Source organism: Lontra canadensis, unplaced genomic scaffold (assembly GCF_010015895.1).
Source record: "Lontra canadensis isolate GAN:19392208 unplaced genomic scaffold, GSC_riverotter_1.0 scaffold20, whole genome shotgun sequence".
NCBI classification, from domain to species: Eukaryota; Metazoa; Chordata; class Mammalia; order Carnivora; family Mustelidae; genus Lontra; species Lontra canadensis.
Window position 1 is genome coordinate 2,551,064 of NW_022631014.1, and position 27,171 is coordinate 2,578,234.

At 36.5% G+C, this 27,171-nt stretch overlaps 1 protein-coding gene across 1 annotated transcript in view; it reads left to right on the top strand.

The window, feature by feature from the left end:
* KCNH8 (potassium voltage-gated channel subfamily H member 8) overlaps positions 1-27,171 on the top strand; it is a 391,780-nt gene that overhangs the window by 268,458 nt on the left and 96,151 nt on the right. Inside the window, exons 6-7 of the mRNA XM_032860933.1 lie at positions 377-534; positions 6,476-6,683. Of these exons, the coding sequence (XP_032716824.1) occupies positions 377-534; positions 6,476-6,683 (366 nt within the window). The remainder of the gene's footprint in view (positions 1-376; positions 535-6,475; positions 6,684-27,171) is intronic.

Sequence of the window (27,171 nt, forward strand, 5' to 3'; positions counted from 1 at the left end):
CATAGTGAGCATTTAGTAACTGGTGACTATTGTTGTTATTGTTATTTTTATTCATTTTAATTATGCTAACGTGTGGCCCCATGTCTGGAATGTATTAAGTGCCCAGAAAATATTACTTCCTTCACCCTTCTTCAATACCTGTTTGTTGAATTAAACTGGATCTGTCAAGAAGAGAATTTCAGGTGCTATCAGTCTGGAATACATTATGAGGTTACTATTTGTCTGATTTTATATAATTTTATGCAATTTTCTTCCTCCACCTTTCCTCCCTGCCCGCATGCCTGCCTACCTCCATCCTTCCTTCTTTCCTTGTCTTTCCTCCTTTTCTTCTCTCCGCTCCTTCCTCCTCTTTCTCTTATCTTTTTTTCTCAAGCAGATATTATTTTAAATTTCCGAACAACCTATGTCAGCAAGTCTGGCCAAGTTATCTTTGAAGCAAGATCAATTTGCATCCACTACGTCACAACCTGGTTCATCATTGATTTAATTGCTGCCCTGCCATTTGATCTCCTGTATGCTTTCAATGTCACAGTGGTGAGTAAAGAGCTCCCTTCTGCATGACCTTAAAGGTTATTTTTAACCCTGTGTTTATTTTCCACATGTTCAGGTTTTAAGTGTTTGTGACAGCCTGTGCACCCAGGATTTTATGCCCTCCTGAATAAAGACACCAAAGTGGCCAAGGATATGCAAGCCACAGACAGTCCATTTGAAGAAGTTAGTTCCTTTTAAAAATTTGCATTACTGGTTTGAGTTATTTAAATACCTAGACCATGGGGTGCCTGGGTGGCTCAGTGGGTTCAAGCCTCTGCCTTCAGCTCAGGTCATGATCTCAGGGTCCTGGGATGGAGCCCTACATCAGGCTCTCCACTCAGCAGGGAGCCTGCTTCCCGCTCTCTCTCTCTGCCTGCTTCTCTGCCTACTTGTGATCTCTGTCTGTCAAATAAATAAATAAAATCTTTAAAAAAAAAATAAATACCTAGACCAGGATATACCAAAAGCCCGAGTTTATCATCAATACCGACTTAGAACAAATCCTTTGGTAAGGAAACCATCTGCAGGAATACAAGCCTTATTTTTCATTCCTTAGGCAGTTATTTGCCTCCAAAGTTCAGTGTAGAGTTTAAGATTTCTTCTAGTTTTAGGACTTTTACTCTCTACCTCTTGAGTATTTCATTATTCACTGGCAAAACAAAGAAAGGACAGATCAAGATACAGAAGAGTACTGAAATTAAAATAGAAGAATTCAACCAATTCTTAGAAATCCTTGTAAAAATGTTGGGAGGAACAGAAATGTAAATGATACAATGACCATGAACTTGAGAGCTTTGTTGGGTCTTTGACTTTTCTGTAGGATTGTAACTTCTCCTCTTTCTTCATGGAAACTCTTTATACAACCTCATGCCTTTTGCAGAAAAGCAAGTATGTCCTTTGGTGGTAGCAGCTATTTTTACTGTTGAACAATGGTTGTTTCTTAAGAGCGTTAAGTGCTCCCTATACATAGAGAGAATTTTAGGGACATATAATAGCATTTTGGGGCCAATAATGCAATTTGCTCCTAGAGTTTTTTAAATTAACATATAATGTATTATTTGCCTCAGGGGTACAGGTCTGTGATTCATCAGTCTTACACAATTCACAGCACTCACCATAGCACATACCCTCCCCAATGTCCATCCTCCAGCCACTCTGTCCCTCTCATCTCACTGCCCAGCCACCCTCAGTTTGTTTCCTGAGATTAAGAGTTAAAGTAACAAATTTAAGCAGGCAAAAATTTACTAAACATTAGTTCAAATTAAACATATTTCTTACTTAGTCGACAACCCCTTGAGATTCTTTATCAAGAATTTAAAAGCAGGGGTGCCTGGGTGGCTCAGTGGGTTAAGCCTCTGCCTTCGGCTCAGGTCATGATCCCAGGGTCCTGGGATCGAGCCCCGCATCTGGCTCTCTGCTCCGTGGGGAGCCTGCTTCCTCCTCTCTCTCTGCCTGCCTCTCTGCCTACTTGTGATCTCTGTCTGTCAAATAAATAAATAAAATCTTGGGGCGCCTGGGTGGCTCAGTGGGTTAAAGCCTCTGCCTTCGGCTCAGGTCATGATCTCAGGGTCTTGGGATCGAGCCCCATGTCGGGCTCTCTGCTCAGCAGGGAGCCTGCTTCCTCCTCTCTCTCTGCCTGCCTCTCTGCCTACTTGTGATCTCTATCTGTCAAATAAATAAATAAAATCTTAAAAAAAAAAAGAAAAAAAAAAATCTTTAAAAAAAAAAAGAATTTAAAAGCATAGTTTTCAATATTAAAGTGATCATTGTTTTTCAAAGAGAGTCTTTATTGACTTCATAATGAAGATTGAACTGTAATCCTGCCTATTTAGTGCAGATTTGTGCAATTGTTGATGACCTATGAGAGTATTTTTCTTTTCTTTTTCTTTCTTTTTTTTTTTAAGATGGGAAGTTGAGAGTGTCAACATCTTTAAGAGGTTTATAAGTCAACTGGAAGGAAACCTCTGGGGAAAAATTTAGTATATAATATCAATCAGTGCCACTTTGAATTGTTATCCAGGCTTTTTAAAGTGCTTTTTAAAATTGAATTTGAATAGATAAGTGTACTGTAATGAAAGCATAATGACTTAAAACAAGGCTTTTGCAAGACTGCAACAAAAAAATTTCAGAAGAAATATATAATTCACAAAATGTTAAAAATTTTCCACATTGTCCTGGAGAATTGTTAAATAAATGGTGTTTAATAGAGTGTGCTCTGAATTAAATTACTGCTTTGCTACTAAATACTAACAATATTGTTTTATATTCCACTTCTCTTTGGGCACTGAACAAATGAAATTGTTTAGAATATATATTATATAATTATTTGTAAAATATATACAATTTTAAGATACATAACCTGTTTATATATCATTAACATCCTCACTGCCTAAAATTAACACAAAGGATTTTTGAAAAAAGTCTAATTCTCATATTTTGATGAATTTTAAATATTTGCACACTTTTATTGAATTCTTGCTTCCTTTCTTCATTCTGTCTTGTGAAATCTGGCATGAACATTTTATAAAGAATGCAAGTTATACATCAACATCTACATTAGAAAGAAAGAAAAAGAGGAAGGAATAAAGGAATCTGTCTTCTCAGTGATAATTTTTGTTTCTCACAGGAGGAAGCATATGATCATTAACAAATTGGCACATAAATTTGCTATGCCCCCAAATAAATTATTCAAGATGAAACATTCTATTTGAACAGAAAACCTTGTTCAGTGTATTTATTATGTTTACTCCCTAGGAAAACATAAGTTACGAGGAACGGTTTATGCATTATGTGATTTTTTTTATACTGCGCAGACTTAAATAAATAAATAAATAAATAAGCAAATACAGATGTTGGCTTTCCAGATTTAAAATACATCCAGTAAGTTCATCTCTGTAGATCATTCAAAAATTCATTACAACCATCAAAAATGTATTAGATACTCTAATTTTTACTTTGCCCATAATTGCTGGTGGTAAATATTTTATATACAACTCACACATTTCTTTAATAAAATTTACTATGTGTAAATCACTATGAAAGGCACTCTGAGAGACAAAGCTGTGAATGAGACAGAAAATATGATAGAGTGAAAAAAGACAAAAGTATAAATCCTAGTCTTACTACTTACTGTCTGAGTGACTTCCTTGGGGAAGTTAACATCAAAATGGGCAAAATGAGTACAGAAATCACTACAGGGTTTCTCAGCAGCCTAAAAAGCCAACATTTCTAGAAAGTACCTTGCTAAGTGTCAAACACCCAGAAAGACCTCAGTACATGTTAATCAACTTCTCTCTCTCTTTCTCCCTCTAGTGGATAACCAGGGGGGTGGTCATGTCCTCCTGGTAATAGGGGAAACTGCCATTTGATAGGGGGTTCTGTTGAGTACATTACTGTCTTGCACCTGCCTATAAGCTGTTTCTAATTTTTATCAGTGACAAATTCAGAACTGCATCCCAAGAGTAGAAAGAATACTTTCCCTTTTTTAGATTCTATATTTCCATTTAAATCAAATGTGCCTCTTTCTTATGTCATTCATTAAGAGCCCAAACACATTTTATAGCAAGAAGCTGTTGACTCAGATAGGAATAAGCATAGTTTATATCAAAAATGTCAGCAAAATTACTGAGGCTACCCCATCCTGGACACTAAGTTGTGTGTCCCTTATCTTTCCAAATGGCTATTGTTCTCATATAAGGACAGTCCCCCATTCTTCCCTCAAACTCATCTTTATGGTCTGAGAAGATGGGGAGATTGCCCACATCAGTATTCTATATTGAGTGGTGTCTTAGTCTGCTCAGGCTGCTATAACAAAATATCATTAACTAGGTGCCTTAAACAATAGGAATTTATTTCTCAGTTCTGAAGACTGGGAAGTCACAGATGAAGGTTCCAGCCAGTTTGGTTCTTAATGAGGGTTCTTTTCCTGGCTTGTAGACAGCTGTCTTCTTGCTGTGTTCTCACGTATTGAGGGGAGAGAGAGATCCTGGGTTAAGGAGAGAGGGAGTTAGGGAGAGAAGAAGAGAGGAGAAGAGAAAAGAAGAGAAGAAGAGAGAAGAAGAGAAGAGAAAGAGAAGAGAAGAGAAGAAGAGAAGAGAAGAGAAGAGAAGAGAAGAGAAGAGAAGAGAAGAGAAGAGAAGAGAAGAGAATTCTCTGGGCTCTTCTTATAAGGGCACTAATCCCATCTTGAGGATCCCACCCTCCCGACCTCATTTAAACCAAATCACTTCCCAAAAGTCCCATCACCGGTTATCATCACGTTGAAGATGAAGGGTTCAACACATGAGATTTGGAGGGACAAATTCAGTCCATAGCAGATGGCTTCCTCCATCTGGGATTTCTGTTTGAGGTTTCATTTCAATTATAAAACTGTCATCTATCTGTCAGATTCTTCGACCTATAAAATAAACTCTACCCCTCGCAATTCCTCTAAGCTACAAAGTAGATACTGCAAAATACTGCCACGGAATCGCCTGGTTTACAATGAACCAGAGAACTGACAGATGAGAACTTGGCTGAGAAGGAAAAGAAAATAAAACTTGGCACAGAAGAATGAGAAAAAGAAATAAAAGCACAGCTAGCTGGCAAGAGCTTCTATTGACCTTATGATTTTATTTTATTTCAGTATAGAGTAAGTCACAAAATTACAATTGAAAATACTTTTGTTGAATTTCTATTATTATATTGAGTGTAGAATGTCTTGTATCTCAATTTATTACCCATTCATTCATTTAATACATATTTATTGAGCACTTAATATGTGTCAGGCACTGCTCTAGGTACACTTTTCTTCGACATAAGGGGACATGTGTAGTGGTAGAAGGAACTGGAAGTCAACTGACTCCAGAGCTAATTACAAAGGCAAATTTACAGAAGATGCTGACCTTGTTTGTGATTCTATCTGCTGAGGAAATACTGTTCTTAGGTGTAGTCATACAAACCACTTTCTTCCCCTTTATTTATGATTCCTTAAACACACACACACACACACACACACACACACACACACACACATTAGAAAAGGCCAAATTTGTCAAACTATTTTCATATGAGCTAATACTTTATTTCCCTTTTCTATTTTAGAATGCTCACTGAGGCTCTCTGAGGTGTGAAAGAGTATGCATTAGTGTACCACATATGCTGTTAACAATGACATGGACCATTCGGGTGGACACCAATGGTGCCCATTTTTCAGTTGGGTCCTAAAGTCAGGACAATACTCCCTTAGCTACAAGTGTATTGTTTTAGTGCATACGAAGGCAGGACCTAGGAGAGTTTTCAAAAAATTTGGTCCGTTTTAATTTTGGTTCCCGAAGCATGTCTGTTTGAGAGAGGGCTCAGAATGCAAAAGCGTCAGGAATGTGTTTGCTCTATTGATGATGTTAGAGAGAAGAGAACACAGCCCAGGAGACAGGAGGTGCTACTGGTATTTGTGAGTAGATATTACACAAGTTTGATAGATCTAATCACTATTTGTTTCAAAAACTAAGTTACCTTTGTTACCACTTCACACGGTTTTACTTCAGTGGGTACAAATTATTGTTATAAGGCCTGTCTTACATGGACGGAGGGATGTGGAATTGAAAGAACACCTATGCAAGAGGTGGAGACACCTTACACTCAATCCTGAAATCATAATGTGTTTCAGTTGTGTATCAGAATATACAAAATTAGATTCAATCAAATAAGTAGAGAAAAAAGATAAATCCTAAGGAAAATAAGTATTAATTTGAAGAAATTAAGTTGTCTTATCATCTTTTATTCCATCACCTCTCGATATAATATGTGGAGAAGGGACATTGGGATGGTCATAAAAATGACCATAGCATGGGATTCATGATTATATTTAATTTCAAGAACTTTCAGAATGGCTGGAAGTTAAAGTAACTGTAGCAGCATGCAAGGAGCCATGTGCCAAGTTGTGCTGCTCTGTCTCCTCCCTCAGGTGTCTCTCGTGCATCTCCTGAAGACCGTTCGGCTGCTGCGTCTTTTGCGTCTCCTGCAGAAGTTGGACCGTTATTCCCAGCATAGCACAATCGTCCTGACTCTGCTCATGTCCATGTTTGCGCTTCTTGCACACTGGATGGCGTGTATCTGGTATGTCATTGGAAAAATGGAGAGGGAAGACAACAGCCTTCTGAAGTGGGAAGTTGGTAAGGGCTTACATTTGTCACGTTTTCCATATTTAAGTGAAAAAAGAAAGATTGTCTAGAATTTAGAGGAGGTGAAAGATGAGTCCATTAATATGTCCTCTGACTGTCGATTTGTCTAACGCTTTTTAGGGGTTTTGGGGCGGTGGTCCATGATGTAAGTGATTTCTTTTGAGAAAATTTTCTGGAAAATCCATATATATTTTTTAAAGAGTAATGGGTTAACATTTTAATGGGCCAACTGTTTAAAGTGACCAGCCAGGCTGTAGAAGTGTTTAGATAAGTAATGTGTGATCTTATCTGAAATAGCCAATGCAAGGCTAGTACCATTGAATCACTGGGCAACTGTTCTATGGCCAATCATTTCTGTGAGAGAGAGAGTGAATATATTATAATGACACACTTTCCACATTTAGTATACTTTGAGAATTTGTGATGATAGAGGGAACTGGATATTCACAAATATAATTTGTAGAATTTTGTGTCCCCATAATGCATGGGAATTTAAGGGAGATTTTTCCAAGCGTTACATAATTCTGCATAAATGAATCTGAAATGTTCTGCACAGAAACACATTTTTAAACTTATGTTAACCACAAGAACTTTACAGAAAATGAAATTCTGAAGGCTATAACCCTCTATCCAAAAATAAATGCATTCTTCTCCCAGTCATTGCCTTTAGAGAACTGTCATAGTATCCCATGTAGAATTCTTTCCCCCCCGCCCTCTTATTCTGACATTTCATCCAAAGAATCTGTTTCTTGGTTGGCTAGAAAATTCTTCACTTCTTTTCTCCAAAAATCAATCTTGAACTTTTGGAAGCTCAGACCTTTGTACAAGGGATGAAGCCACAAGAGATTCCCAAGAGAGAAACATGTTCTAACTTTTCTTACCTACACTTAATAGCAGAATGCATTGGGAACATCCTGGGTTGGCTCTCATAATGGCCACCCTCTCAGCAGAGGGCATATACAAAGCCTTCAAAGTATGTCTTTGGAGAATGAGCTGGAGACCCTAAGAAAAACAGATTACAGGGAGCAAATCTCCTATCTATGTTCTTAAAAATACTCCTGCATGTCTCTGTTTTGACCCTAAGCTACATCAAAACAATGAGTATGTCCTGATAATTTTCATCTCAGATTGGTTTTATCTTCCTTATCAAAGTACTTCTTCTGTGTCTTGCTATGGATCTCAATTCTTAGAAATGAAGTCAAGGAGAAATAAAACTGCAGTGTGAAAGCAGGAATGTTCTACATAAAGAGAATGTGAGATGACATGTGAAAGACTGAGAGAAGGAAGACAGGGAGAGGAAAAGACAATGAGGGGAAGGACACAGAAGAGTTGATTAAAAGGAGGACCAAAGTCGGGATTGTACTTGGATTAAAACATTTCCTGTCCTTTAGTATTGTTTCCATTTCTATTTTCTTGTCCTGAAGGTTCCTTCATCACACACTCTGGTGTAGTCCTAATGGCGTTCAGTGAATTACAGCATTAGATCTCTGCCCTTTGTTTTGAATCCATATTAAAATTTTGACTTGTGGTCAGCCACCTGATTCCTTTCTGGGCCTGACCTAATTTCCTTCAGGCCCCAGACCTATGCAGTCATATTAATTTGTAAGTCTTGTCTAGTCTGAGAGTCTCCAGATGGGGAAATTCAGCTTATTCACGCTCTCAAATTTAGTTAGATGAGGAAAGCTTTTTGTTTCATTTCCAACACACCAGTTATGCTGCAGATGTACAAACTTGCCGCTGTTTTTCTTCCCACAAACACACAGAGGTATTGATTTTCCAAGAAAAAAAGAAGACAACCATCTAAACTGCTTCAGTATTGCCCCCAATCTCTCCTACTCTTATACCTGATGTTATGGTTCAGTGTAACGAACGGGAGCTTGTGAAATGGAACTCAACCCACAAAGAAAGCACTGGCATAATACATGATGGGAAGAAAACACTGGGTTGGGGCAACAGAACGTGTCATGGCTCCACCACTAACTGATTGTGCGGCTTGCCGTAATTTTGTTCACCTCTACAGGCCTCGGTTTTCTCATCTAGAACATGACAAAACTCACCATATAACTCAAAAGTCTATTTCAGTTTCCATGATTTATGATGTTAATGGAAGAACAAACCCAGTACTGTGTGCTTATTTTTTTTTTTATCATAGTTCAGTGTCCACATAAACTGTCAATAGTAACCACCCAATGTCAACAAGTTTGAGGGAAAAGAATGTGTCAGGAAGTACGTCTTGGGATCACAGCATGTTAAAAGAATTGATATGTTTTACTCAGTTATGATAAGAATAACTCAGCCTTTATCTTTAGAGAATTAGATTTCCTGTCCAAACACCTCTCAGAATATGATCAGGAAGATAGTATGCTAATTGTGTCTGTCAATATTGGATTTATAGGCTTGGCGACAAGGAATTTCCCTTCCCTTAAAATTACTTGTATTATTGTTCATTTAGAATATTCGCCAGCTGAGATTGGGACACAAACTAAATAATTATGACCTCTTCTACTTAACTTTTTTTAATGAAGCAGCTGAGAATCTAGGTTAATTTAGTTATTACTATGGAATTTGTACACTAGTACTGTCTTACCTTTTTTGGTTCGAGTATCATGAATCAAAAAATTCTTCACACAAATAAAATTTGATTAAATAACATTTTCTTTATGTTGTGACTAACATCAGATGTATAGAACAGATTCATATTCCCAAGGGATAAAATGGAATTTTTTTTCTAATCATTGTTAATGATTGAAGTGATTTTTTCCCCCCTTTTGTCCTTGGTAGTTCTACTACTCACAGCTAGAGAGAGTTCCAATATTTTGCATCAGATCAAATCAAAGTTTAACTTTAAAAAGGATTGCAGGATTGCTTCTCTATAAGATACCTATATTTGGAAGGAAGAATTAATACCCATGGGCTAATTGTACCAGAGGCTGGTTATGAACTGATTTGCCTGGTGTTATTTTTACTTTATATTCTTATGTGCTTTTATGTTATATTTTAAGAAATGTAGGGTTGGCTTATTGTTTCGTGGAATTTTAGACTTGGGAGGACCTTAGTCCAACTTTTTTGATTTTATGGTGAAAAATCCAGCTGTAGGCTTTACAAGCTCTGTGATGTAGGGGTTATTATCTGGTGTGTATTCACTGCTGTATCCTCACTGTGGTGTATAGTTCCTGGCACATGGCAAATGTGTAGAAAAAAAAATGTTGAATGAGTTAATCTTCATTCAATTACTAAATGACAGTCATGGGACAAGAGCTTAGGTTCCCTAACTCCTTGTGTACAATTCCTTCTAATAATTTTGAATATTATGAAATTAGAGGAAATGGCTGTTTAGCAAATCTTTTCCAGCAGGATGATTGAGAGGAGAAGAACAAATAGGGTGATCACTTAAGATTTGGTTAGTCGGGGTGCCTGGGTGGCTCAGTTGGTTAAGCCGCTGCCTTTGGCTTGGGTCATGATGCCAGCATTCCGGGATCGTGCCCCACATTGGGCTCCTGCTCGGCGGGGAGCCTGCTTCTCCCCTGCCTGCCATTCCTCCTGCTTGTGCTTGCCCTCTCCCTCTCTCCCTTTTGCTCTCTCCCTCTCTCTGTCAAATAAGTAAATTAAAAAAAGAAGGTTTGGTTACTCATTCAAAAAATACTTTTTGAGTGCCCACTACATGCTTGCGTGGTCCTGTGTAAGGCACTCAAGTTACCAAAACTAAAGTACTTAATGTCATGGAACTTAAAGTCCAGTAGTTAAACAGAGACAAATAGCTCAATGGATATATCACAGTGTGATAGTTCTATAACTGGAACGTGCATAGAGGGGAGGTAGCTAGATCTAACTAGCATATAAGCAAAGGCTTTTCCAAGATGAGCTGGTTTTAAAGGATGAATAGGTCTTGTCTCTGCAGATGCTGAGAAAGGGGCATGGATGAGGGTAGGAACATGACTACATGAAGCAGGTCAAGTGCATAAAGGGTGAATGGGATAGTAAGGTGATGAAGCTAAAGTGTCAGGTAGTCAGGGACCGGCTCTTTAAAGACCATTCATGCTAAGCCTTCGAGTTTGGACTTCCTCCTAGGCTATAGTGAAGCATAAAATTCTCTCAAGCAGTGATCCTCTGAATATAGAACCCCAGGGAAAAGGGGGAGATGTTTTGCTCTGCTTCATTTTCAATATCTATAAACTGGCATAATAATGGTGCCTGCCTCATTAGGGCTGCCAGTACTAAATTAGGAAATCTATGGGAACCATTTAATACTGTGCCTGGCACCTAGCAAATTCTCAATAGATAGTAGCCATTATAGCCATCATTACCATTTTATTATGACAGTTACTTCTAATAAAGAATGTACTGTGAACTGTGACTAGTGATACTTAACGATTTTATATGGGAAGAGTATTAAGAAATGCTCTAAAAAAATATTTCCCTTTAAGTTTAGTTGTAGTGCTGGACAACAAATTTTATGTTTTTGCCTATCTTCAAAATTAAAAAGGCCACACTTTATATTTAGTCAGTCTTGGAAAAATTAGTAAATTTCACATAGTCTGACAGTTGCACGCATACGGATTTCCCCTTCCAGGTTAATACAGGCGACAGGTCCAACATCTATCCTATCAGCTTGTTGGGATATAGAAAAATTTTATAAAACTTAGTACTTCAAGGGCAAGATTTAATACTACATTAAAGAGGCATAACACAACTGAGTCTAAGTGTGTTTTTTTTTAATTTTTTAAAGATGTATTTATTTGAGGGGGGAGGGGACAAGAGAGAATCTCATGCAGAGCCCCACAGGGCTCCATCTTCTCACCCAGAGATCATGACCTGAGCTGACATCAAGAGTCAGATGTTGAACTGATTGAGACATCCAGGAACCCCTAAGTGTGCTTTTTAAATTAAAATTTTTACTTTGGCTGCAGACATATTTGAGAATGATCTCTTTGGTGCGGAGGGGTGTCTTTACTTGTTTTCTATAAGAAGACTTCAACAAATACCCAGCTAGAAATGTGTGAGAAGACATGCATATTTCTGTACATCTCAATTAATGTAGGGATATATTATTTTAATGAAAACTTATGAAGTCCAATTAATGACTGATAAAGCTCAATTATTAATATTGAATTAGTCCTTAAAGAGGTTCTGAGGATACTGAATAGAATATAATGGTTCTGATCAAGTGAGAAAGATTTGTATTTGTATTTTGCTTCTGGGATTCACTAGGCATGTGATTTTGGCCAAGATGATTTCAGTACATGACCTTTTACACAAGGATCTTTAATTTTCTTGTCTGTAAAATGGGTATGGTAGTATTGACCCTCAGTGCTTTTGAGTGTTAGAGGCACTCAAGTTGACATACCTAACATAGTCTGGTACATAGTACATTCTGACAGCTGAGAACTACCACCATTATGACACCTCCTTCATTCTTTATACTAATTAGGGCTATTCTCAAACTGCAGCTACCTGCTGAAACTTACATCAATGAGCTATGTAGAGTTGAAATAGCAGTACTATTGAAGCGTAGTGAGGAGGTGATATTTCTGTAACAGTCATGATTCTTGGTTGCAAACAAAAACAGAAAAGGAATCCATCAACAGGACATGCAGACTCAGAATTAGAGAGGGAACAAGACTTAGGGAAAGAACATGATCCAAGGCAGCTCCGAAGGTCTCAATTCAGGAAGCACAGTTGCTAACATTTTGCAAACAGGCCTAGACATGTTTCTGTCTTTGTAGATGCTATGAGAGAGTCCTAACCTCCTGTTTGTCTCTGATTCGCAACCCCCCAAGGGAGAATCCAGTTGGCCAAGCTTAGTTACATGCTCAAACACTGACTACTGGGGTGAGAAGGACCTCCCACCTTCCATTTCCACGGTGGAAAGTGGGGCCCTGTATCTCCATTACTATGTATGATGGAGAGAATACCTGCTTCACATAAGATTTTAGACAGTCAAAAAAAAAAAAAAAAGAATGTCTTCTACAATAAAATTTTTACCCTTACATTTAAAAACAATACAACTGAGACGCCTGGGTGGCTCAGTTGATTAAGTGGCTGCCTTCAGCTCAGGCCATGATCCCAGGGTCCTGGGATCAAGTCCTTCATCAAGCTCCTTGCTATGCGGGGAGCCTTCTTCTCCCTCTGCCTGCCGCACCCCCTGCTTGTGCTTGCTCTCTGTCTCTCTCTCCCTTATAGATAAATAAATAAAATCATTTAAAAAATAAAAATAAAAACAGTACAACTTACAAAAACATTTATTAAAATGGCTCTGAATCATATGCTTCTCAGACATCATCATGTCAAATGGAATTAGCTGGAACATGGAGTTGTGGTAATTATCAAGGCTTTTGCTTACTATAATACAGTCTGTGCTCCTTATGTAAACGTCACAGTGGCCTTCTACTTACCAAGCTGTTCCCTCTGCTAGACTGCATCTTGGTCAGTAGCTCCCAGTTGTAGCCGAAATGCTTCCTTATATTCTTTCTCAAAGCTATCTCTATTTCTAAAGCTATGACATTCTGAACTTTAAAATAGATAATCTGCTACAGAGGTTAGAGAGTATACTATAATAGAGAGAAGCATTTTTATCTTTTAATCTTTTGGCTGGAGTAAGCTTATCCATTGTGGATGCCTGAAAGTGTATCTGTACCATTGACAAAAAAAAAAAAAAAGAAAGAAAGAAAGAAAGAAAAAAGAAAAAAAGGAGAAAAACAAGCCCAAAAATCTAGAATGGGAAGAAAGGGATTAAGTGAGATATCATTTTCAAACTTTCATCGACCATTTTAATCCTAAATCTGATCCTCGTTGGATAAAACATCATAAAAGCTGATTGATTTGTAGGGCTCTCTGGTTATTAACTGCTTAGCATTTACAAGCCTCATGCAGTGGGGGAAAAAAATAACCAGTTTTATGATATTGTGAGCTGGTTATTTCAATAACTATACCAATTTTTCCTTAAGATAGAATTGACTAGTACTCTACATTTTTAGGTTTTGTATAAAAGATTATAAAAAACTGTAGATTCTCATTTTATGGAATATATGAAATAAAGAAAGGGGAGAAAAAGCCTAAAATGAAGGTCTCCAGCCATTAAAATATACCCTAGTGAGGGACACCTGTGCTCTTTTTTTAAAAACACAAGATCTTAAGCTTTAACGTGTACTGAAATCACCTGAGTATTGTATTAAAATACAGATTCTAACTCAGTCAGTCTGAGGTAGAGCCCGAGACCCAGCATGTTTAACAAGCTCCCAGGTGAAGTCCAGGCTGCTGGTCCCCCATCATAGTTTGAGTAGCAAGGTTTTTAAAAAGTCTGGGAGATTTCTGTGAATTTGATATTCCCGGTTTATAAACCGTCCTAAACCAGCAACAGCTCAGTCCTTCTTATCTTTTTCCACTTTCTTGTCCCTTTTCAATCCTTATTTCGTCTGTGGATTTTCTTGGATATGGTAATGGACCAGGGGGGTCCACTGAGAAAGAATTAACCTCAATGCTGAAGCAATACAACACTGTGGTTTATTTATTTATTTTTTTAGAGAGTTTATTTATTTTTCAGAGGGAGAAAGAGAGAGTAAAGCAGGGGGAGCAGCACGCAGAAGGAAAAGCAAGCTGCTTCTCCTGCTGAGCAAGGAGCCCAGTGTGGGACTGATCCCAGAACACTGAAATCATGACCTGAGCTGAAGACGGACACTTAACCAGCTGAGCCACCCAAGGCGTCACAACACAGTGGTTTAAATATCATCATCAGAAACAATTCATATTACTGGTAGTTCTGAGAAACTAAAATTGAATACTATCAGTTTTAAAAGAGTTGCCAATGCTCTATTCTATTTTGATAAAGATGTCTATAAAACAGCAATGTTTTCCTGTTTTCAGAGCAAGAGTTTACTCTCTTGCCAAAAGAGTAAATGGTATATTCTTTTCTTTTTTTCTTTTTCCTTCCTTCCTTCCTTCCTTCCTTCCTTCCTTCTAGTAAAGTTGACGCACAATGTTACATTAGTTTCAGGTGGCAAATGGTTTATTCTTAAAATTCAGATTTCCATTGTACTTTCTGAATATAATGATAAACTTTACTTATAAAAATTGAGGAAATAAAGTATATATTAATGTCCAATTCTAAGGTTGAAATTATCTCTGTAGTCTAACTTTGGGTGTTTCAAAATTATTTGGGCATTTAGAAATCAAGCAGCACAAAATTAGCTTTTTTAAAAAATGTTTTATTTTTGTTTTTAAAGATTTTATTTATTTATTTGTCAGAGAGAGAGAGAGCTCAAGCAGAGGGAACAGGCAGAGGGAGAGGCAGGCACCCTGCTGAGCAAGGAGCCCAATGCAGGGCTCAATCCCAGCCAGCAGCCTGGGACCATGACCCAAGCCGAAGGCAGACACTTAACCGACTGAGCCACCCAGGCTTCCCACAAAATTAGCTTTTAATTGCATAATGTTCTCAATCCTTTGATAGGGAAATTCAGGGTTTCAGGTGGCAGACTGGGAGTTAACATGATTTCACGTTGCCAGAGTTGCTCAATAAGAGGACATGCTTCATACTTAACAATTAGAAAATACTGAAGCTGAAATATACTCAGAATATCCTCATACTAGAGTTTCCAAATATGTTCAAGCTTCAGACGATACGCTCCAAGCAATAAATGGTTCTATTGTCATATAAGTTTGAGGTATGAAGCTACTCCATCCCATTCTGAAGGACTGAAAGGTAAATTAGCACAGTGTGAGCTCAGAGAAATCCCAAAGAAACTGACTAAACCTTATCTAACCCAAATGTTGCATTTATTTTACCTCATAACCTTTCCTTTTTGTACTATACATTAATAATATTCTCTTAACATCCTATGAATTTTGACGTAAAAACACATATCTTAGCAAAAGTTACTAAACTTTTCATTAACTCAAAAGTTACTAAACTTATCATAGTAGGAGGAATAATTACGATTTTCATCTTTCTAAAAATATGGGCTACCACATGTATCATTTCACAGTATATCTATAAGAATAGGGAGAGAGATTATCCTCATGAATAAGATGGAAATAATTAAAAATACCTACTTTAGAGAATGTTGCAGGATCATTGAGTGTGACGGTCAAGAAAGAATTCTTGAGATCTTGTATGGTGTAACCTAGTAAGTTTATTTAAGTAGCACAGGGACAGGACCCATGTGCTGAAAGAGCCGCACTTTTTGCCGTATGAAGCTGGTGGTTATATGCTTAGTGCTCACAGGGGAGGTGCAAGGAGTATTAGAGCATGAGTGTTTCTTTGAATTTCTACTCATAAAACTACTTTCACCGAGACCTCTCTTGTGCTTATCATTCAGCTCAGTATTAACTATTGGTGAAATGTTCCAGCAGTCATGAGACCCTTCAAGAGTGTAGCAACCAGCACTTATTTGATCCTTATCAAAACTATGCAGGCAATGGTTCAGCCTTCTGGGCTAAAGGTGAACATTTTTCTGCTTCTACACCTCATCAGTCGGGTGAGCTTAAGTAAGCTGATAAACCTAAAAACAGTTTGCAAACTGAAAAGTGCTATAGAATTATGACACATTGTTGTGTTAGTAACATACACACAAACACACATACACACATACATGCACACATTTATATGTATAAGTGTATCTATCTCTCTTTCTGTCTTTCCAGAGATACATTATGTACATACTCAATACCACAAACTCCTGTCTTTATGTTCTCTCCTTGATACTGATCTTAGTGTGTTTACATAAAGAACCCATGCATGATACATGTATTTGGGTGAATGCAGGAATGAATGAGTGCACCACAAATGAAGGCTTCTGTCCCATATCAATGGGCCATCCCACTCAGATTCAAAGAGGAAGAGGTTCTGAAATCAGTCTTCCTTCGGGGTTTGGAAGGTTTTTCCTGTATTATCTCATCATTTATACAATTTAAAGAACAACATTCTCATTACTTATTTGGTTAAACTTTATTGCCATGAAGTATAGATCATACAATAACAGGAAGGCAGAGAGAGAGACAAACCAAGAAACACACTCTCTATAGAGAACAAACTGATGGTTACCAGAGGAGAGATTAGTGGGGGGATGGGTAAAATAAGTGATAGGGATTCAAGAATACACTTAACACGATGAGCCCTGCATAATGTCGAATTGTCGAATCACCACATTGTATGCCTGAAACTACTATAACACTGTATGTTAACTCTATAGGAATTAAAATTAAAAACTGAATTAAAAAATAAAGTGATAGAAATCCTCGAATAGCATATTTCTGTAGGATATTTTGAATATCCAAATATTTAATTTCTTTGGTATTCAGATCACGCTTGAGCAAGAAGTGTTTTGTTTCTATGGGAGGAGAAAAATAATTTTCCCTCTACTCTTTTAGGTTCCCTTCTTTTATTATTATTTATTTGTTTATATTATAGGAGACACCCCTGTAATAAAAAGACAGATTAACAGGAGAAAACAGAAGCATAATAACATGTATATCTCCTGTATACACAGGAGAAACCCAGGAAAATTGAGTAACTTGCAAAAATGGTCCATACCTTCATCTTAAAAACTACCTTCAGCTAAAGGCAAAGGATGTTGGGAGTGGGGAGCCAGATATGGGAATTATCAAGAAAGCCCAGTAAACAAGGGCATGGTTGTGTTAGGGGACAAAAATTCAACTGAGTAAATTTGAACATCAAATTAACTTTTTCAGTGATTCAGGGAAGCATCACATCTATCAAGTAGAAAGCAGTCCTAGGGAGGTATACAAAACGGAAGATTTTCATAGGCAGAACTGTGCAGGACAAGGAAATTATTAGCACAAGAACAGAAAGGATTGTTGCAGGCAAGGTCATCTTCCCTTAGCAGGAAGGACAGAGAGTCTTACTCAACATACAAATGACCGTCCACCAGTGCTGATGGGGAAATTCCGGACTGATTGACTGGGAGAGGCTGAAACTGCAGTTAGGTTAGGTATTAGGTTTTGGCGGGGCTTAGTAAAAGTGACTCCATTTGGGGCCTGTAGTTTCTTTTTAACAACTGATATGAGTATCAATATCGTATCAATATCATATCAATATCAATATCCATTTTTAAAACCACTTTGTTAAAACAAGTTACTCAAAACAAGTTCTAATCACAAATGACTTTGTTCAGAACAAGGTTTCAAAACATGAATTTGAAATCATAACAAGTTAGTACATGACAAGTGACCACTGGTGATTGATTCAGCCTCCAGCCCCTTTCCCCTCCTGGAAGGTCTGGGGTGGGACTGAAAGTGCCAACATTCTGACCACATGGTTGTTTCTCCAGTGATCAGCCCCCATCTTTAGGTTCTGTGCAGAAGTCACCTCATAAAAAAAGGTGTTTTAGGAGCTCTGTGCCAGAAACAAGATGAAAACCAAACACTTATTTCTTACAAATATTATAGTATCTATATTACAATATTAATATTATAAATTACAGTATCACATATACTATCCAAATATATAGATTTTTTAAGGCCATATTCCACACTTAGAACCTTGGGATCCATGTTATGTGAGTTACTAAGTCAGTTCTTAGCACATTTTTGATTTCTTACTATGGGAGTATGATAAGCATTGGTTTTACCCTTATAGGATACTAGAAACAGCCAATCATTTCAACTCTTTCATTTCCTATCTTGATCCTTTTTTGTGTGTGTTTTCTGAGTAATAAGTGGTTCAAACATGCTTCCATTTTCTAGCTGGAGATAAATTCGGGTTGGCATTGCTGCTAGTTCTCATTAGATCCAAAACTGTCCAATGAGCTATTTTCTACTCTCATTTTGGCCTCACGTCCCTGAGAAAATATGCTTAGTTCTCAAATATCTTGAACGGTGCTCTGAACCTAGACTTTGGAGAGTCTCCTTTGAGAATATTCTTCAAGGAGCCTTTGTTTTGAGGTGATGTGTCCTGACCATTTGTTGACTTCCTATGCTCCTCCTAAAGGATTTTATGACTTAATTACTAGAAATTTTGCCTACTTCTGACCTTTTCCTTTCTACCCTATAGGATCTTCCTGAGTTGTATGGTTGTTAAGCTCAGGGGCAGTAATATGTTTCTGGCTCCCAGAGTGCCAAATGCTTCTGTTCTTAAATAAGTTCAAAGTTGAAGACACTAGTTTTAGGGTGGTCCAAAGGTAATGTGAGCATCTAAAGAAGAGAAAAAGGGTAAGGGGGAGTTTAATATAGCTGAATGAGGCTTGGATCTAACTATTTTTCTTTGTTTCTTTTTTTTCTTTCTTTTTTTCTTTCTTTCTTTCTCTCTCTCTCTTCCTTCCTTCCTTCCTTCCTTCCTTCCTTCTTTCATTTTCCTTCCTTCTTTCATTTTCCTTCCTTCCTTCCTTCCTTCCTTCCTTCCTCCCTTCCTTGCTCCCTATTTCTTTCCCTTTCTTTCTTTCTTTCTTTCTCTCTCTCTTTCTTTCTTTCTTTCTTTCTTTCATATGCATGCATATTTCAAATGCCTAAATAAGTTATCAGTATTATTTATTGAATAATCCATTTAGTCACACTAATTAAATATGGCATTTTAATCATACTCAATTATTATGATATACTTATGGCTATCACTAGGTTTCATTTTTCTTTCATTGACAATCTAATTTTATACCAGTATTGCAGGGTTTAATTATTGTACTATTTAAATTTTGTTATAGCAAGTAGAATGAGGTCTTTCTGACTCATTTACTCAGATCAATATTAGAAAAAATCTCCCCTCCAAAAGTCCCAAATGGCATTTTAATTGGAGTTAACTTCAAGAATTAATTTAGGGATATTAATACTTTTAAAACAGTGAAATATTTTGCCATCCAAGGAATGGCACTTAATCTCCAATTATTTAAAAATGTTTATATAATTAAGAGAAAGTGTGTAGTTTTCTTCATACAAGTTACACAAGTTTCTTATTGAGTTTCTCTCTAAATAGTTTACGTTTTTGTTCTTTTGTGGGTGGGATCCATTTTCAATTAATTTTGTTCCAGTTATTATTGGTATAAGAATATCTAATGACTTGAAAATAATATTGTATAGATATTTCAAATAATATGCACCTAAGTTTAACTAAGTTAAAATTAAGTTTTAATTAATTAATAAATTTATTTAATTAAATTAATGTTTAAGAAAATGGTCTTATAATCTAAAGTACTAATAAATTTCTCTTTGACTTATCCAATGTCTATATTCTTTTTCACATAAATAATAGAATATATCAAAAATATATTTTCACATAAAGAATATATTAAAAAATAGAAAATTATCTATTTTATTACGTATTTACTCTAACTTCACTAAACGTTACTGAGATGTTTTATAGATCACTAATAGACATTATTATTGATACTTGATACTCCACTGAGTTACGCCAAACTTTAAACTATGGCCTTCAAAAAATATATTTTGTAAAAGAACATGGTATAATAGAACAATTCTTACTTGGAAGTTGGGATCTTCTATTCTAACTGCAGCCCTGCTGTTAATTAGTTGTATGATCTATGAAATTTTATCAAACCATATCTGTCCCCATTATCTCTATGAAATGAGATACAAAACCGATTCTTACGAGTCTCAATTCTTCTTGAGCCATAAGCCCTTTCGGAAAATGAATGGAAGCTGTAGCTCTCTAATGACAAATTCATACCTACAATAAATAGTTTGCATATTCCCTGATGCTTTCTCATGAGCTTCTAGTAAACGAAACAAACAAAAACATCTTAGAGCTAGATGATCTCTAAGATTGTTTTCAACTTGGAGAAGATGTAGTTTCAATTCCTTTAAGAAAACTGCCTTGCACCTGAAACGTGGGTGTATTGAAGAAATAATACCTTAGTCCTGATCTATCTTTCACCATGAGTGAGACTCACTCAGGGCTGCCCTAACTCATTAGTAGGACATTTTTCAACTTTTTGTTCTTTCCAGGTTTTGTACCATTAGAGTGTAATTGTATTCTGTACAATAATATACAAGCTGTGAAAATCCTCTCCCTTAATCCGCTTCTTCCTAAAGTTCTTAACCATTGGAGGAATTTAGCCACAGCCATGCACTGTCAATTTTAAGATGCATACAAGCTCAATACACAATTTCATTTTACATGCAACTTTAAAGAAATGTAATGACTTCTTAAACTCAAAGAAAGCCATACTGCTCTCTAGATTGGATGTAGAAATAACTTGTGATTGAAATGTTCAAATTTTCACTTGTGACTTAATCTCTAAATGATAGTGAGAAGCAAAGCTGACTTCCTAATATCTTACAACTTCAGTCATTTGGCCTGCATTGTGATTAGCCCAGCTGGGGAGTCCCTTTACATTGCAGCCTTTAACTCTAGCATTTTTTTTTTCAACCCTGCACTCAGCAACCTTAGGCAATTGAGTTGGCTCCAGTTGAATTACTGTTTTATTCCAGCCAAACTTGGTTCATAGATCACAGGATGCTAGTGTAAGGAGGAGCCCTAGAGAGAACTATTCTAAACCTCTAATTTTACTTACTTGCTTGCTTCTTATGATGCACTGGGAAGAATAGTGGGCTGGGAGTCATGAAATTAAGAGTCCAATCCAGACTCCAGGCTTCATATTTCTTCTGGGTAAAATGAGGTGGTTAGAACAGATGATCTCCAAAATCTTCAGAAAATCAACTTATTTTTTATGCAAAGAAGAGGGAAAAGAAAGACTTTCAATGGAGATTTTCTACTCTAAGGTATTTCTAAAGATGGAAATATATATTTCTACTTCCAAAAATATGTGAACTGGTTTTTGTGATTTCCGGCCCTTATTCCAAAGAAGAAGTCTTTTTAAAATTACATTTAGTCAAAAAAATTACATTTAGTCTATGTATTCCTTTCCTCAAATCCAAATATAATCAAATTCCCAGTGCTGAAGAGTAAAGAGAATATTTTTAAGAAGTAACAGAAAATAACCTGTTATTTCAATGGAAAAGAATCAGGGTGTCAGGATTTTTCTTAAATTAGTATCTTTGTTACCTTTCTTTATCTCTTTCCCCCATGACTAAATTTTAGAACGTTGGATCCAGGTGACAGTTTTTCTGAATAGCAACCATTGATGCATCCTCTTTCATCTTCCCACTAACATTTATATAAATGACCAGGATAAAACATATTAAACAGCTTAACCATCACTGAAAATTAGGACCAATCATTGATCTCTTATTACAAGAAACAAAAAGAATTTCCACCAAATGACACATAAAAAGGTTTGGATTTTAAAATACAACCAACAGATAACTTGAGCTTCAAATTTTGAGAGACCCACACTAACAGAAGTCCTTCATTCCATACCCATAGTCTGCCCTCTGATTCAGAGGGTGTGGGTATGCAAGGAGATGGGACAATTATCCCTATTGCACAGGTATTGCTTTTAAAGCAGACTGATGGCTCTGCCAGACTCAGTAGCTCTTCCATATCATCCAAGACTAGGAGAAAGTTTCAAGTGTTCAAAATTTCCCATCTTAGAGATGTGGGCAGGGAATGGAAGTAGTATGGGGATAAATTGTCAATATTAACTGGTAAGTAGAAAAGTATAGATTAGATAGACTTGTGAAAAATTAAATGTCACCCCCAAAGAGAACTCAAAATAGTACACATAACCTTATAAATCACACAAACCAAGGAACATATAGAAAAAGATGAGAAAAAAGGAAGTATCAAGAAAACATAAAGACCCTGAGATCATGACCTGAGCCAAAGGCAGAGGTTTAACCCACTGAGCCACCCAGGTGCCCCTGGCCCTATATTTTAAAGTGTTGAATCTTTAAGAATTATTATTCAATGTGTGTGTGACTTGTGAAGCTAAGTGTTTGTTACTGATTTCTAATTGGATGCATTAGTTGTCACAGAATTTGGTCTCTATGACGCTGGTTCTTCAGTGTTTGTTGAGGCTCAATTTGAATATATTCTTTGGGTGTTTGGATAAAACAGACATAAACTTTTTTGTGTATAATTCTGCAAGGTTTTATATATGTCCATTAGGTCAAGCTTCTGAATTTAGTTATATATATATCGTAGATCCCTATTAATTATTTTTTATCAAATGTATACCAAAATTTTATTTAGTGCTTTTTCAGATCTCTGTTCATTTTTCATGGTGTTTGGTTTCTTTTTAGTAGTTCTAGTTCCCTATTTGTTCCTAGAACAGACTTCTGAATTGAATTTAAGTAGTTTGAATGGATTATCTTAATTGTGTTTCCCCATTTTTATTTTATTAATTCAAGTTCACTGTGTGTTAATTTTCTTTTCACCTAATTCTTGCAAAAGGTGAACTATTTCTTCATGCATTTTGTCTTTTTTTTTTTCATTTTTATTGTCAGATCATCTTCAATAAGGCTTCTTTTAGAAATCTCGTACAGATTGAGGTATGAGAATATACAGAATTTTGGTTGTTTTTGTTTGCTTTTGCCAAGGACACTAAGATTATCTCTTGCACTAGGATCAAACTCTTAAAACTTTCTTAGCTTCAAGGTGCCTCATGGATAATGTATATTCAGACACCAATCAATGAATGCAAGGCACAAGTCTGAATTTTCAAAATTTATCTCAAGAGATTACTTTTTGCAAACTCTGGTTTCCTTGTCTTTCTCAGAAGATGTTAGGTAAATTATTCCTGCCCTTCCCCATGTATGTGTCATGGCTGTATACCAGGTGTCAGTCCCAGTGTTTGTAGGATTTCAGTGTTCTCTCCTGTGCCTGCTTGGGTGTGAAACCCAAGCCACAGACATCCTTACTTCTGGTCAGCTGCCTATCCCTCTCTCCCTGTGAGCGCCACCACTTTGTCAGCCTTCAGATTTGCTACTCCTTTTTGCATATGGAGATTTCACCTTCTCTTTTGGAAGAATGTATATATTATCAGTATTTCTGGGTATTTCTATCAGAAAGACTTACACAGTAGCCAAATTCATAATTTTGCTAGAACTAAAGTGTCAGTTTCTTCCCCAAATAATGTAACCTAAATTCCAGGGTGATTTCATTGTATGTTTTGTTTGAAATATAGGGATGGTTGTCATCTAACCCTAAAAGGCCAGTTGAATAAGGGCTAATTACTCAAGACCTTATTCCCACTTATGATGCCTTTATAGAGGAAAATCATTTAAACATAAGACATCAAATCTCTAGTCCTTCAAAGAGCATTGTTCAGCTACTAGGAAAATAAATTATGCTGCTGTCTAGAGAAGACATCATCAAATGTGTTTAATATAGAATTATTTCTTTCTAGCTACTATATTAATTGTATTCTCTTAGAATAGGTGACAGTTTAATGTACTGCAGATTATTTTCCCAAGAGACTATAATATAGAGAAAAATAGGATAGAAAAAAAACTGAGTCTTTGAGATTGTTGCATGTAAACTCTATGAGGTTTTCAGTATGTACTATAAAATAAACATTTGTTAACGCCCAAAGAACAGTGCTATGAGCTTCAAACAATACAAAGAGTTGTAAATTAGAGCCCCTGCCTTATAGAAGTGTACTCTCTTCTTAGAGAGTCAAGAGGTAGACACAAAACTACACAAAAATTATTTTTAAATGCTGGTTTGTAGCAAATTTGAACCGGCAAAAACTTCCCAAGAAGTTTAGAAAGAAATAGAAGTAATTTTAATGGAATCTCTGTGAAGATGGCATTTGAGGAGGACTTCAAAAGGTGAATACTGTTTTGGAGAACATTTAGGAAACATTTAGTGAGGTGTGTAGTGTGAATAAATTCATGGAAGTAGGAACTTTCACAGTGCATTTGAGGAACCCTTAGCAGATGAGTTTGTGTGGAGTAGAACATTCTTGAATAAAATAAAAAGCTAAAAGGAGAAAGGGTCATAGCATACGTGGATGAAGCAGTCCAGGTACTAAAGTAAAGTTTACTGAAATTAAGTTCTGAAAGAAGTGGAGAATGAAAGCCCTACATGAGGGAACCAACTATGGCCGAACTCCAGCTCCAATGTCTGATTTTTCCAGAGAATTTAAGAGTCAGGATTTTTTGGTCAGTGTCTGATATTTAAAGATTGGCAAACAATTTAGAACTTGAAAAGCATAGTGGAAGCACAGTGTAAATAACTGGGGACCTGATCAAGTCCATAGGTCTTCAATTTACCCATTCAGACACATGATGATTAAGAAGAGAGATAAGACCAAAATAATGGGTTGGAGTCTTGGCTGAGATGTGCAGATACAATACCTAAGATAAGAGAAACCACAGAAGATGTGACCTGATGAATAGAGTATTTTAGGGATTTTATTTCAAACTCAAAAGGGAGAAACACAGACAATACTTCTCTTCATGGTGTTTGCCAAACAGTTTAGCCCAGCTGGACTTTTGCGTGAAAGGGAATACACATGCTATTTTTAGGAAGTTGGTCTCACACTTTATATATACTCGCACTATTGAAAAGCTTTCTTCTGTTTGTTATCCTAATTGTGTGACTATTTTTATAAAGTGGTATTGAATTTATAAAGAATTTCCACTGGAGTACTTTCTCCATTTGAGATTTTAACACACATGACCATAAATTATAGATACATGATAAAAGAGAAACGTTTTATGTAAACAATTAGACATCTAGTTTAAAAATGTCCATAACTCTTTTCTCCATTCTTGTCATGTGTGTATGTGTGGGTATTTGCTTTGTATTTAGGGTTTCTCCAAATAGCCACAACCAAAGAAATCATTTAAAATATGTGTCGTAGTCTAAGACCCAGGTGAGTTTGCTGCTAAAATCTCCTTGCTGTCATGTCGCTTACTTGTACACGAGTCTTTTGGTTTTTGTTTATTTCCACTAAGATTAGTCAGGAAAGACAGAGACAAATCCCAAATTTAATTCCTCAGAAACTCAGAGACCAGAACACTGTTAAAATAGAAATGACTTATGAAGTCTCTCTTTGCAAAAATTGTAGATTTGTTTCCTTGTATATTTGCCCCTGCCCCTGTTCTCAACACCAAAATTAAATAGACTGGCAGAAATTGGATGCCAGAAGATTCCCTCCGTGGAAATACTAACGACGGAAATAAAAGTTTAATGTACATCAAGCTTTATGCAGCTTTCAAACTCTATATCCATTTTCTCTTATGAAGACATCGAAAATTAATCCGTGACTGGACAGCTTCCTGTGAACCTACCTTTGGTCTCAGAGGATCAGATGTCACATGACAGTTTGTAAGAACGTGAGTTCTAGATTCAGATTTCAAAACCTGGATCCTCTCCTGACCCTCTCTGTGTGTTTGTGTGTCGCTTACCTGTCTAAGTAAGGCACTGATCCTCTTCCGTAAAATAGAAACAGGATTAGCTTCCTCACCTATAATGAAGAAGTGATAGAAGGTGATTCTCAGATGCTCAAGTCATGTTAACAGCTGATGCTGCCGTAGCCACCGCGGCTATTGTAGCCATCATTTGATTTATTAAAATCATGGCTCTGGCAGCCGATTTTGTTTCCAAGAAACTTTAGGTACTTCATCTGCAGCGCTGAAGCCAGCACCCAAACTGCCTGTAGTCCTTACTGAAAAATCTGCAGTTGATGGTCAGACTACAGGCTTATTTTTAGCAGTCTTCCTAGCCTGAAATGGAATTCTGTCAAGGTTGGCTTTTTTTTTTTTAGTGTGATACACAAGAGGGTGGTATTTCTAATTTTATTATTTGCCCATAAATTCATGTTTTTAGAGCTAGCTAATCCCATTAATTTTTAAAATATACTGCCTTAGGTTTACAGGTTGCAAAGCTATTCTGTGGCTGAAATATGTGATGGAATATGTGATGGCTTCGACCCTCTAGGAAATAACCAATGAAATGATTTAAAAATGCCAGTTAGCACTTGGTTTAAAAACATGTCAGAACTGAGGAGACATGACTCATGTCTCCAATGCAGTGTTTTGTATGTTTCATACAAAAAATGCTTGTTCATAGCAATGCAAATATATTTATAGGAATCCAAAAATAATACCATGGTGTAATAGGATTCTGAAGAGCTAGATCTTCTTAAATGAATAATCCAGTATGATTTTGTTGACAACTAAGCATATGTGGCTTTGCAGTTTTTCTGCTGACAACATACTCGGTGAATGGTGTAAGTCAGTCATGTTAGGGTCGTCATTCTTTACAAATCCTATGGCCATACTGAGTGTGTTTGGTGAGGGGGAAGGGGACAAACAGCAATTCATTGCCACTGACAACTTAGAGAATTTTACATTCTTTAAAGTTGGTGAATCACGTGTTTTTCATTCTCTGGAAGGGAAAGATTCCATCTTTGGATGGCAAGCTCAGTGGAGTTATTTTAGTAAAAGCTTCTATTTTCTATGAATCAATAATTGCTTTGAGGCATCAAACAATGAAAAAATCTTTATTTGACCAAATATTGAATTGATTTTGATGAAATAGATTTTTTCTTTTTTTTAAATTTTTATTTATTTTTTAAATTATGTTTTTCAGTGTTGCAAAATTCATTGTTTATGTACCACACCCTGTGTTCCATGCAGTACATGCCCTCCATAATAACCACCACCA